The sequence below is a fragment of the Marmota marmota genome, unplaced genomic scaffold, assembly GCF_001458135.2.
Source record: "Marmota marmota marmota unplaced genomic scaffold, marMar, whole genome shotgun sequence".
NCBI lineage: Eukaryota > Metazoa > Chordata > Mammalia > Rodentia > Sciuridae > Marmota > Marmota marmota.
The window spans coordinates 23,536,220-23,550,236 of record NW_026000142.1 but is presented as its reverse complement, the minus strand read 5'-3'; the positions used below and the strand labels follow the sequence as shown (position 1 = coordinate 23,550,236).

Genomic DNA, 14,017 nt, shown 5'->3' with positions numbered 1-14,017 from the left:
GGAGGCAGGATGAGTATCGAGATCCCGGCGGGGCTGACGGAGCTGCTGCAGGGCTTCACCGTGGAGGTGCTGAGGCACCAGCCCGCGGACCTGCTGGAGTTCGCGCTGCAGCACTTCACGCGCCTGCAGCAGGAGAACGAGCGCAAAGGCGCCGCACGCTTCGGCCATGAGGGCAGGACCTGGGGGGACGCGGGCGCAGCCGCCGGGGGCGGCACCCCCAGCAAGGGGGTCAACTTCGCCGAGGAGCCCATGCGCTCCGACTCCGAGAACGGCGAGGAGGAGGAGGAGGCCGCGGACGCAGGAGCGTTCAACGGTGAGGACCAGACACCTCCACGCCCCCGGGTCCCCTTGCTGCCCACTAGCATTCCCCGCCTTTGCTCTTGAATCATGCAGCTTCGCTCACCCACCTCACCCCGCGTTTTCCACCTTCCCTACCTTCCCATCTCGCCCACCCCCTCAGCATCCATTTCTGTCTCTCCCACTCGCCCACCTTCCTACTCTGCTCTCTTGTCATGCCCTCCCCGTCTTCCCCGCCTCTGGAAGTGCGAGAGCTGAAAGGTTATGGTTCCCTCTGCCCATCTGCCTGCTCTCTTCCTGGTCCGGTTTGGGGTGGGCATCCGCTGGGAGGACAACTTTCACTGTGGTTGGAGATATTTCGCTTGGAGGACACCATTGTGAATAAAGGAATCTGGCCCACTGGGCATCCTCTTTCAGCCCTTAAATTTACTATTGGGGTGTCCAAAGAGAAAAGGCAGAGAGAGTGTTCAATGTGTTTGGCTTTGCTGTTGTCAGGACTGTAGATTCACTAAAAGGAGCATGGAATAGGACTCACTGGGGTAATTCAAAATTTATGGTAATATCTGTGACATTCTTGGAAACCGTAATATATTATTTTCCAATTTACCAGTACTGTCTTATGTTATTTTTGGACACACAACAAAGTATTCTTTTTAGCCTGTAACCCAAGGGGTCTTTGGAACGAGGAAATGGACTAATGGCTTGTTGTTTTAATATAAAACACATATTGAATGATTGGGTGCTTTTTTAAAAAATGAAAAGTGTGTGAAAAACACTGTAGGAAGTTCTGAAAGCTTGTTGGTTGTCTTTAGAATGAAAAGCCAGTGAGTAATTGTAAGGACTGTGCCAGACACTGAAGCTAGAAAGAATGAATGGGAAAGAAAAGGAATTTTCTCAAATAGCTGCTTTTGGCAAGTCCCACCCCTTCTGCTTACAACCCTCTTTGCCTAACACACGCAGATACACACGCACCTTCACAGCCTCCTGTATTTACACAATATGCCTAAATTCCATTTTTTTATGGTATCCCAAGCTAAAATAAAATACTTGTGCAAATGTGCAAGTGTTTTCTCTTTGTGGTGTAAGGCAAACATACATGTAGCATTGCACCAGCTTTTATTTATTTATACTGCTGTGGTTTGTGCATCCACAGTGCATTTTGTATAATGAAAACATTTTCAAGTGTCATTTCATTTCCTCATGTCCCTTCCTAGGAAGATGTTTCTTTTCTTTGCAGAATTAATCACACATTTAAATGAGTTATAAAATTCGTGATTTTTTTTTAGCTTGTCTAAAACAATCACAGAAACCTGGAAATTAGTCCACTATGAAGATAAAAGGGAAAATTGTTACTTAAATTTTAAATTGTGGGCACTTTTTAGTGTTTCCCAGGATAGGGTAATCATAGTCTTAATTGTTCTTTTTGTGTGCACACACACAAAATTAATCAAATGCTTTTCTTATTAGAAGCAAGAAAAAGAGTACTATTTTATGTAGATGAAAAGGAGAAGCCAATAATGGATGCCATAGAAAAGACAGAGGCATCTAATATTTCTTTTATGCTCCTGACACATCTGTGCACATGCAGGCATGCACACATAGACATGCACACAGAGACATGCACACACACAAAGAAAAGGAAAGGACCTGTTTCCCAGATAAGAAGGAGCTAGGAACTAAGAGTCTTGAACCTGTATTCCTATAGTATTGTTAATGTAACTAAAATATTTTGTTTGTATAATGCTCTTGAAGTCCTGTGCATTGATGATTCCATATCCTCCCTATAACAGTGGGTATTTGTGCACAGAAAAGATGTAATTTTCATTTTGTAATGTAAGAAACAAGCTGTTAACTTGTAAGCAGCAGGATATTTTATTTGGCTTTATATTTTCCAAGATACTTTTACTGTAAAATTATTCAACTGGAGTTTTAGTAAATACTTGTTAACTGGTTGTGCTATTTATTCCCCTGCCTGACCCTCAAGGACTTTGAAAACTTTTGACTGCAACCAAGTATAGTTTGATCATTATGCTGTGGACATGCATGCTTACATGTATTCCTGAAGCTTTGGCAACAGTATTCCTTCTAGGTGCACTGCTTTGTATATTTTCTTTTCTAATCATTTTTTAAAAAGTAAATTGTTGGCTAAAATCACTTAATTGTAAGCTACAAAATATCTGGTACACTTTTTTGTAAAGTTCCAAATAATGAATATTTTAGACTTTGCTCTGTCAAATCAATATCTCCCCCCAACCCCCTTAACAACCTTTTAAACACACACTCCCTCTGGAGGTTGAGGTTGTACAAAAATGCAGACCAATCTTGCCCACTGGGAGTTGGTAGGTACACTGTGGAGGGAGTCAAAATACTTCCACTGGAGAAAAAAAAAAAAAACATGTCAGGACTGAACCTAAACAACACAAAGTCATCAGTTTAATATCTGCATCCAGAACAGTGCCAAAGAAAACCCATCAGATACTGGGCAATTTTCTTGGCTTAGTAAAGAATAAATGTTGGGGAAAAAAGTCTTAATTTACTGACACAGCACAAGACCAGCTGGATCAATAAGTTTTGCATTTTCATGCGCATCTCAAGGAAGTTTGATTCAGAAATGAACATTACTTGGTACTATTCTTGGAGAGCTTTTGCAAATAAGTGAATAGGCTAGGGTGGGACATAGTTTTGGGGGTGTTTGTTTGTTTATTGATCACCAGACATCTCCAGGCATACTGAAACCTATAGTTCCTGACCATACTTTGAAAACCATTGAACATAGATGGTGATAATAATGCCTCCTTAATAATATTTATAAAGAATGTTGTTTGTTAACATATGCTGTGTACTAGGCACTATCTGAATGCTTTCGTTCATTCTCCTAGTTCCATGAGAAAGATGAGACACCAGTTGACTAGTGTTTCATAGGTAGTGTGTTGTAAAACCAGGATTGGGACACAGGTGAGCCTGGTTTCATCCAGGTGCTCTTGGCTTTCCAGGCTTATCTACAGAGGGGGCTGGGGCTATCATAACCTGTGCTAGCCCCTTATATATAAAGCTCTCCTTGAGACTTTGAATGTGTTTTGTCTTTGGAAAATTAACTTGTCCAAGATGGTGTACAGAACCAGTAAGTAGCAGATACTTGTTCCATAACATCTGTCTTACCTTGAAGCCCAAGACATCAAGGAGTTCTTAAATGAAATTTGTTCCATGGGCTGACTCACAGGTCATGTTTTCCTAGGAATTTTTCCAGTATTCATAATGGGTTTGCATTGTTGGTTCACATCTTCGCTCACGAATCCCTTTAGTATAAGTGATGGTATTTATAACACGTTATGTTGAGATTAAAAGAAAAGTTGTTGACCATGAAACTGGTGCTCAATGACTAACATAAGGATCAAGCCTCTGACTTTGGCCTCATAATGTAGAGGTAGAATCAGAAAGCCAGGCACCTACAGTTCACTGGAAAAATCTGGTTTAGTCCACAGTTCAATCAATGGTCTTTGAGGGTCCAGTGCTGTGGCTGTAGGTGGCACCAAGCCAGCTAGCTAGTCAGGTAGGTAAAAGTAGGCTTTACTTCTTTCCTGCCTTTCCAAAGGAATCTTTTATCTTAACTATATTGCTTCTCTATTCCACTCCTGTTCTCTTCTAATTTTATCAGTTCATATTATTACTTTCTGGTTACTATCATTCTAAAACCTAAAGGTCAACACATTGGCTTATGGCGATCCTCTTTAGGAAAACTCCTGATACTGGAAAGAAGCTATCATGGAGACTGCTTGGCATCTTCTCTGCGTCTTGCTTCCTTATCCTACAGGAAGCACATAAAGCTTGACATGTCACTTCTGAAAGAGCAGTGTCCTTAAGCCTAGACCTTATTGGAGCATTTATAGTAGCCCAAAGAGTTAAATCACTATTAATTTGAAGTAAAATCTGTGGTGATTAGTAGTTTCATATAGACTTTATTGTGAGATCTTGTGTGGTTCACCCATTTCCAATGCCAAAATTAAAAACGAAGTACATATATTCAGATTATTCCTATAAATTGACAAGTATTAAACAAAATAAACTACATAGGGGTACATGAAGAGCAGTCAGTCTGGGAAATAATGTGGAAGAACTGATTTTTCTGTCTTGTGTATATATACAAATATTTGGAACCATACCTAATAAAACAAGCACATCAAAGATATTTAAGTTGAGATTTACCAGGCAGTAACTGTGACCTAACCTTTTTAACTCTAACCTTTTTTTAACTCTTACCAATATTTTGCACAATCTGAAGGATCACTTCTAAAGTCTCTAGGCATTATAGAGACTTTAGAAGTGATCCTTCAGATTGTGCAAAATATTGGTAAGTTAGAGCTTGTGGTGGTGGGAGACTAAGAGAATAAAGTTATTTATCATGAAAAAAAAATCATTGAAGAAGAGCTGAGAATATTCATGTGTCTAAGTTTCCTTAGGTGACTATGAGCAAATGTTCTTCATTTCTGTTAGATGCAGAATTAGGACCAAGTTTCACTGTAACTTGAATAAAAGTCAGAAATCTGTCTGAATGGTTTACATGGTTTCCCTGAAATTAGGTGGCAGAAGCAATAGTGGCAATAGACTGATTGACTGCTCAAGAATTTGCTGTGAAAATGATCTTAACTGGCTCATTCTATTAACTAACTATTGAGTTCGTGGTCTGGTAGCAGGAAATTGTAGACAGCAGGTGTAACTTCAAAAATTGTTGGCCAATTTATTAGGCTCACCTCCTTATGCCCTTTTAAGAATTTGCTCTTTATGGTCACTAGAAGCTTTTATGAGACTAAGCAGCCAATTGTTAGCTCTTGCCTCCTGCAGCCTGTGGCAATCAACATCTGACTAAAAAAAAATTACTCTAGTAGTTATAGTTACCTTGTACCAACCAAAAGCTAAATATCTTTTTAATATTTTATGAACCTCTCAAATACACTTAATTAGGCTGAGAAATGTCCATGAATGTTAGCTTTTTGGATAAACTATAAACATCCAGACATTAGTGTATGAGTCACTGTGCTAAACACATTGGCATGTTATTGCATTAATATACCTACCTCATCAGGTGTGGTGGTGCACATCTGTGATCTCAGTGACTCAGGGGGCTGAGACAGGACAATGACAAATGATGCCTTAAGCCACTTAGCAAGACCCTGTCTCAAAAGGTCTAGGGATGTAGCTCAGTGACAAAATGCCCCTGGGTTTGATCTCCAGTACCCACTCCACCACCACCACCCAAAAAAAAAAAAAACCCAAAAACAAAAACAAAAAAAACTACCTCAAGGTTGTCACAAGGATAAAAGGATTGATATTTGTAAGACCATTTGGACAGAAGACATAGCAAGCATTGAATACATTCAAATAAATTGTTTAATTGGTATGAAACCTTGCAAAAGTTCACACTTTTGTAGAATAGCAATTTCATAGTGTTTTATGGACATAAATCTAATATTTGTACTTTTCGGAGAGCTGAAGTAGGAAATGTTCTCAAGCAGCAGCTCCATTTAGAATTTAATGTGAAGTTCTGTTGCACAGTAATAAATTCCACATCCTTTCAACTTATAATTTGTAGCTAAGAGCTCCAGGGTTTTGTTATTAATGACACTGTGTAGTCTTTGGCTATTAGAGATTTACGTGATAGTTTCAAATCCTCTTGAAATGGATTACATCATTCATGACAATGGCTGAAATATTGAAGCCATTCTTTTAGTTACGAGCATAACACAGTAGTATTAGCGAAGATTTAAAAAATATTTTGAGTTAGAGATGGTAATTTCTGAAGTAGAATAGTTAAGAACATTATTCATTTAAATAGCAGTATTAAGTGGATTGCTTTAGGGTTGAAATTGGGACATCAAAGGACTTGAAATCGTGTTCTGTTCTTAACCACCTATTACTTTGGGTTTTGAGAAGGAAAGTAAAGGAAGAAAAGCCAGAAGGGACTGGGAGAGAGAGAAATCCAGAGAAGCCAGAGAAAGGGAGAAGGAAAAATCACCTGAGACATGTGAAGGCTTCCGTAAGTCACTCATACTTTGTCTGAAGAGAGCGCATACAATAAAATCACCTAGGCAAAAATGGAAGCATTAGATACTTTAATTTTTCTGCCTGTGTTAAAAAAAAAACAAACTTATTTCATGCAAGACAGTAATAGCTTTTCATTTGAGGTCGCACATAGTGATGCGCTTGCTGTGTCTTGGTAGAACAGAAGTAAATACTGAATGGTTATTTATTGTTGTAAATCTCACTGCATGGATTCCAGTAAATTTCCAACTGTCAAGGTTGTGTTCCTAGCTGTGTTAAAAAAAAAAAAAAACAAGTATGATTCTTTTTCACCTGTGCAAATACCAACAGGAGACCATTGAATCTGTCAATTAGGAGTTTGTTTATGACCCCTTAAGAGAGGCATTTATCAGAGTAGTAGCAATAAGAAAAGGCCTATGGTGGGGATTGTGGAATATTTTAGAGTGAGGAACTCAGTGAAGGAGATTGAAGTGGTTGACCACAGTGTCTGTGTTAGAAGTGTACAGAGTCACAGTACCAGAAGGGGGCCAGGACCTGGAGTGGCCAATTAGGAGAAGGAATAGGTAGAAGTCACTCACAGTTACTCACAGTACAAATGTTTATTGAATGTCAACCCCCTTTTTTATTTTTCTTTTTTTAAGAAAAAAATTATTAAGTTTGCTCTGTAGAATTAAGAACAATTTCACAGAGTGTAGATGTGATCTGTTTGGTTTAAAAGATGAAGCAGGTAAGAGACAGAAAAGTTCCTTCCTTAAATTTAGTAGGTCTTGGTCTTATAAATTTTGTTTTGTTCATAGAACTGTCACTAACATTTTGTGTGCTGTTTACATTAGCTTACATATTATGAATTTTTCCTGCCTTCTATTCAGGTGCTAGGTATGGTTTGAACAGCTGGGCTCAAGAAAAGTACTTTTAGATTTTGCCTTCAAAATTCCTGTTTTTTATTTTATTACCCCCCCCCCCCACTCTTTGATTCTTTTTTCAGGACAGTGAAACTTTGAATTAGACCGTATTTGACAGTGGAGAAGAATGGAGAGTGCATCAGTTTTTCCAAATTGGATGAATTACTGTTGTGTTGGGTCTTGTTCTTGTCTTTGCCGTCTTATCCACACTGTCTGTTGTGATGACAAAGCCCCCTGCAAAAACCTCACTGTGATGCTGATCATTATCTTTATTTTATGGGAGTGAATTTTGTGTCTCAGAAATTCAAAATGACTCAGACCATTCCATTATGTAATTATTTTGTGGAAAGAATTTGAGCTAAAATTTTCAGGTCATGGCTTACAAGAAAACAAAACAATCTAAAAAAAATCAGAAATATAAACACAGTTGGTGTAACATTTATAAATGTCTCAGCAATAGGTTTTGCCATTTATAGCTTAATAATGTTTGAAAACGAAAAAAAAAATCATTCCAGTTGCTGCTATTTAAATGTTTCTTAATTTTTGAAAAAGACAAAAAGGTCAAAATATAAACACATGTTCCACATAAAAGCCAAGCCAAGAAGATATACTGTATACAGTTATTCCTGTATCCGTTTGGCTAGGGACTGACATTATTTAATTTACATTAGCTGTTCCAAGTTGAAACAGTTCATGGGAGTGATATTAAGGGGATGAGGGGGTTACAAAAAAAAGCACGCAAAAACCCCCCATATTTGCTTAAATACATTTTAGACTCAAAAAGCATTTTTTTCAAAAGGTCATGTTGAATTAAAACATGACTCAGCCATTTCATTCCCATCTTTATAGAATGCTAATGTTTGTTAAATTGTGTTTTGTTTCTTTAGTAATAATTACTGTTAACATTTTTGGCTGCTTATCCTCCAGATGTTGAACAAGGCCTGTTATGCACATCATTTAGTCTTTTCCAAAGTAAGTGCTGGAATCGGGATTTGAACCTGACATTCTGATTTCAGAGCCCAGTTCCTGAACCATACATAAAGTACATACACTTCATTTTCAGTAACTCTTATAGCAATAACATGATTGAAAAGAACATACCAAAAAATAAGCTACATTTTTTCCTCTAAAAACTTGTGGTCCAACCCTTTTACAATTGGCTTTTTCTGTCTATTCCACCTAGATTACTACTTCATGTACTTTAGAAATGCAATAAAATATTTTAGAAGTAAACACCTCATATATTGTTTATTTCTCTAAACTTGTTTATTTTACATCCTTGTTAGCAAATATAAGTGTGGAATACACTCCCAATGTACTTGTAAATTTTATACATGTACCAGTATATTAATTTATTATTTATATGTAAGCTTCCCACAATATTAATTTTGAAAGGAAGAAGCAAAAATTAATTGTGAGCAAGTACTAAATGTTGCCCTGGGCCTCAAAAGATTGCCTTATACAGTGGCTCAGGGTTTATGAACTCCATTTTGGAAACCACAACTTACAATACAACTTAACTTGATCTCCATTAATGTGTAAGATGTGAGCAACTTTTGGTTAGTTTCCAGATTTAAGTTTCTAGATTATGAAGGACTTGCAGGTAGGCAGGGATCTAGTTGTATGTGTACACGCTCCTTTTTTAATAAACATTCATTAGATAAGTTAATGGACTCAACAGAAAATTTTGGTGGAATATAGAGAAAAATTCCCTAATGAGAAAGAAATAAATCATGTTACCTAAAAAAGGAAGATCCAGGATTTTTCTTTTTCTTTTTTTAATGTTTTATTTGTTTATTATTATTTTTTGCATTACAATTCTTAATACACCTTTATACTGCAATTTATCATGTCTCTGATTGTATATAAGGTATGTTGACATCAAATTCACATCTTCATACATGTATTTGGTATAATGGTGAGGGTCTGCTTCCACCATCCATGCTATTCCCCTTCTCCCTTCCTTTCCCTCCCACCCCTATTCCCTATCTAGAGGTAATGTTCCTCCCTTGCTCTCTCTCCTAACCTCATTTTGAGTCACCCCCCTTATATCAGAGAAGACATTCAGCATTTGTTTTTTTGGAATTGGCTAACTTCACTTAACATAATCTTCTCTAATGCCATCCATTTCCCTGCAAATGCCATGATCTTATTCTTTTTTTTATTGCTGAGTAATATTCCATTGTATATAAATCCCACATTGTTTTATCCATTCATCCACTGAAGGACATCTAGGTTGGCTCCACAGTTTAGCTATTGTGATTTGTGCTGCTGTAGACATTGATGTGGCTGTGTCCCTGTAGTGTGCTGTTTTTAGGTCCACCATTTGACCCAGCTATTCCTCTTAGGATTTTTCTTTAAACTCGATTCCTGTATGCATCTTGGACTGTGTCCTAGACTGTAGATTACTAATGTTCATGGTGCAAATTTTGTAGGTGGAGCCGGCCATGGTGGCACACTTGTAATCCCAGTGACATGGGAGGCTAAGGCAGGAGGATTGAAAGTTTGAGACCACCCTAAGTAACTCAGTGGGACTCTAAGCAACTTTGCAAGACCCTGCCTCAAAAAAAAAGGCGGGGGGCTGGGAATATGGCTCAGTTTTGTGGTACAGCCCCCATGGGTTCAGTCTCCATTAATGGGAAAAAAATGTGGATGGGACAAAGAGAATCATACAGTGTAATAAGTGCTATAGATGTTTAGGAATCACTAAATTGTGGATTGGGGTTGTAACTCAGTGGAAGAGTGCTTGCCTAGCATATATAAGGCACTGGGTTCAATTCTCAGCACCACATAGAAAGGAATAAAATAAAGGTCAATTGACAACTAAAAAAATCATTAAATTGTGGAAATGCCATTCAGAATTAGAAGAAAGTGTAAAGTTTAAAAGAATAGTTCTTTTAGTGTCTTTGGAATATCTCAGGAAGGACACCTTTGGGGATGGTACTTGTTAGGAGGAAAATAGTTCACTATTTTCTGTTTTGTAACTTTCAAAAAAATGTTTATCATTCATTATATTACCTATTATAGTAATGTTAAGTATAAAAAGACCTGCCATAAAAGCAATTCTTTTGTAAAGGTTCACTAAATGGCAAATAAAACACAATTTATAGAGACACATGACATGGTTGTAAATTAATATAGCCAAATATTCTCACCTAAGTTTTTCTCTTGGTCCCAAGTGTTGTTTTACTAAATCTCACTCTTTCTCCAGAAGTTAGTTTACAAACCACACCAAAAATTTTCCCAAGTTTCCCTTATTGATGTTAATAGTGCCCGTGTGGTAGGGTGAATAGACACTCTTGTCATAGTAAGCTTTGCAGATTAGGGGTCTTCACTGCAGGCAGGCAGGAATGTGGGTGCTCAAATCTTTTTACATGTAAAACTCATTTGAAAATTAAATGCCTAATAGTAAATGTTTATAAATGTACAGTGGTTGAAGCCTTTAGTTATACATATATTTTAAAATGCTAGTCTAGTAATCCTTTAATTAGAATGCATTTTAAAATGTTTTCATGAGATTTAAAATGCTTTAGTCTTCAGTTACAGAGAAGTAAACTTCATTTTATTAAAAATGAGGCTTATTTTTAGACCTGACATGTGATCACTGTATGAAATGCAGAGAATAAAGGCACACAGGCTTGTCTTCCCTTTAAAGTTCTCCCATTCCGATTGAGGTGACATTCTGACCCCATGTGAGCCTCTGATGCTATATGTCACTGCTCCTGCTCACGTGAACCCTGTGCTAAATCTAGTTTGGGGTGTGTCCCAAACCTGCTTTGTCCACTCTCATTTCTGCCCTTGCACGCTGCCTTCCTCCCTTTACTGCTCTGCTCTTTGGGACCCCAGTGTTTCCCACTAGCTCTAGCGTTGACCTCCCTCTAAGGATCACATTGACACATCCATCAGTTCTTCATTTGCATGTTCTTCAGTGACCTGCAGATAATTTTGTCCTAAACTGCATGTTATCTTCTTCTTCCTATCTTTTCTGTACTGCTATTTCATTCTTTTATTTTTTTCCTCTACTGATTTGAGAAATGTGGTCACTGAGTCCCTTACCACTGTCTCACAATTCTCACATGCAGTAGTTCGCTGTTACGGAAATGCGCACAAAACAAGATTGCTTTTAGTTGCCAAAAATTTAAGCGACCTGGCATGAAAAATCTGAAATAATGGAAAGTTGTTTTTTTTTTTTTTAAAGTTTGACTTTAATTTTGGCGTGGACTCTGGGTTTGAATCCTAGTAGTGCCATTTATAACTTTTGGGACCTTTGGCAAGGTACCTTATGATCTGTGCCTCAGTTTCCTCATTTATGAGATAGGAGTAATGACAGTATCTACGCCAGAGGACTGTTGTAGTAATTAAATGAGCTAACAGGGCCTGGCATGCAGTAAGCATCACTTGTGGGCCGATTTAAAAAAGAAAGAAAGAAAAGAAACAAGTCACACGTTTTAGAAGTTAGTGAGAATGTGACAGTTTTTTTTTTTTTTAATGAGGTTTGATTGGAAATATAATAAGCTTGCTCTTAAGGCACTGTAGTAGTAGTACTTTAAAAAATTATTAATGGAAATATAAAAGTAAAATCTTTGAGTCTTATAGTTGTCTCAATTTTTAAAACACCCATTGTTCTTAAAACCCAGGGCCTCCTTTAATTCCATTTGAAATTCAAGGTAGAATTTTGACTTAAAAAAAAAAAGCGATGGATTAAAGCTTTGCTTTGTTTTCACACTGTTTTTTCCCTTGAGAATAACTGTTAAACTGGTAGAATAAATAAAGTTGTATGTATACAGTCTCCAAATTTATGGTCTTATTTAACTTCTACGAGTCAGTTTTAAACAACTTAAGACAGAGTAGGTAGGAATACTGAAAATAGTGCTTTATTTAAATGAGGCAGATGCTTGCAGTAGAAACATGACTGTGTGCCTGAAATATAAATTAATTGGAAAAAATTAGTTGCATTAAATTGACAGCTTGTTGCCTTTTCCTCAAGTCATAATATTTATAAAAGTAAGCTCTTGTGGGGCAAATTTATACCTCTCCAAGTTTTACATTAGTTTGTTGCTTAATTCCTATAAAACCAAAATTCTGTACTTATTTAACTACAAATTGCTAATGTAATGTATTTTTAGATGGCAAAAAAAGACAATCCTTTTGTATCTTTATTTTCACATTGAATTGTTCAAAGATCTTCGATTTTTTTTGTTTGACTCTCATTAACAAGTTTACCAACTAAGCAGTTTTAGGACTTTTTGTCATATTTTAAAATAATAATTACCTTATAATTGTTTACAAAGAATATAGGGTATTTTAGTGTTTGAATTTTAACAAAAACTCATTTGTAAAAAGGATATGGTATGAGGGCTGGAGTTATAGGTCGATGGTTGAGCACTTGCCCCACCTTCGTGAGGTACTGGGTTCCATTCTCAGCACCACATAAAAATAAATAAGTAAAATAAAGGTGTTGTGTCCATCTACAACTAAAAATATATCTTAAATAAAGATAAGATATGAAAAATACTTTAGAAGCACATTTAGCATAAAAATACAATGTGAACTAATCTCCTTGAACTGATTTTACCTGCCCATACTAAATAGAGCAGAGAATTATTTTTTCTCTTTTTAAAACTATGAGGTATTTCCAGTATACAAAGAGATACAAAGACTAAATAACACTTATAAAAGCCATCCCCTAGCTCCAACAAAGTTTGGCACCCTTCAGTTTTTTTGTGTTTTTCTTTTTTTTTTTTTTTTTTATTGGTTGTTCAAAACATTACAAAGCTCATGATATATCATCTTCCATACATTTGATTCAAGTGGGTTATGAACTCCCATTTTTTTACCCCAAATACAAGTTGCAGAATCACATCGGTTTGTGTTTTTCTTTTAAGAATATACCACATATACAGTATTTGGTATTTATATTTTCTGTGCATTATTTTGCACAAGTACTTCTTAGGCATTTATTCATTAGTTAGAAATAGTGTTATTTTAAATTTAGTCCAAGTTTGTATAAAATTCCCCTATGGAAATTTATTTTATGTATAGTATTATCCTTTAACTACTTTTAATTTTATTTTTTACACAAATAGAGCACAACTTTTCATTTCTCTGGTTGTACCTGATGGAGAGTCACACCATTTGTGCAATCATACCCATACATAGGGTAAGAATGTCCATCTCATTCTACCATCCACCCCTTACACCCCACTCCTCCCTCTCCTCTGCTCAATCCAGAGTTCCTCCATTCTCCCCTTGCCCATTATGGATCAGTATCCACTTATCAGAGAAAACATTTGGCTTTTAACTTGTTTTTGAGAACAGTATTTGAGATGTTAAATTGATTCATGCAGCTCCAGTTTATTTATTTTAAACTGCTATGTAGTATACTCATAAATAAATACTTTATTCATTCTCTGGTAAATATTTTGGTTGTTCCCAATTTATTATTCTTATAGTGCTGTAGTGAACAGTGTGTGTGTGTGTGTGTGTGTGTGTGTGTGTGTGTATTATGAAATTATACTAGTTTTTGAAGACTGTTTTCAAAGTATGGTATAGAGACCCCAGAGGGCTATTTGTCTCCCACCCCTAGACCTTTTGAGGAGGCTATAGGATAAAAAGTAAAATAATACTAACTTGATTTTTTTCTGTCATGCTTTTAAAAATATACAGCAGAATTTTCTGGAGGGTACATGAGGTATGACTGCACAGATTGAATGCAGGTGCAGATATGAGAACCTGGCTATCTTCTAGCAGATTTGGAAAATGTAAAACAAAGGCATTCTAAA

At 36.7% G+C, this 14,017-nt stretch overlaps 1 protein-coding gene across 2 annotated transcripts in view; it reads left to right on the top strand.

Annotated features, from left to right (window-relative positions):
- The first annotated feature begins 3 nt into the window (after positions 1-3).
- The window catches only part of Prkar2b (protein kinase cAMP-dependent type II regulatory subunit beta), a 93,928-nt gene continuing 79,914 nt past the window's right edge, over positions 4-14,017 (top strand). The window contains exon 1 of one of the 2 annotated variants that reach the window (XM_015488346.2): positions 4-313. In XM_015488346.2, coding sequence (XP_015343832.1) covers positions 10-313 — 304 coding nt within the window. In that variant the 5' untranslated portion in view covers positions 4-9. Of the gene's footprint in view, positions 314-7,037; positions 7,061-14,017 lie in introns of those variants that run through there. The other variant, XM_048786113.1, reaches the window with a different exon arrangement.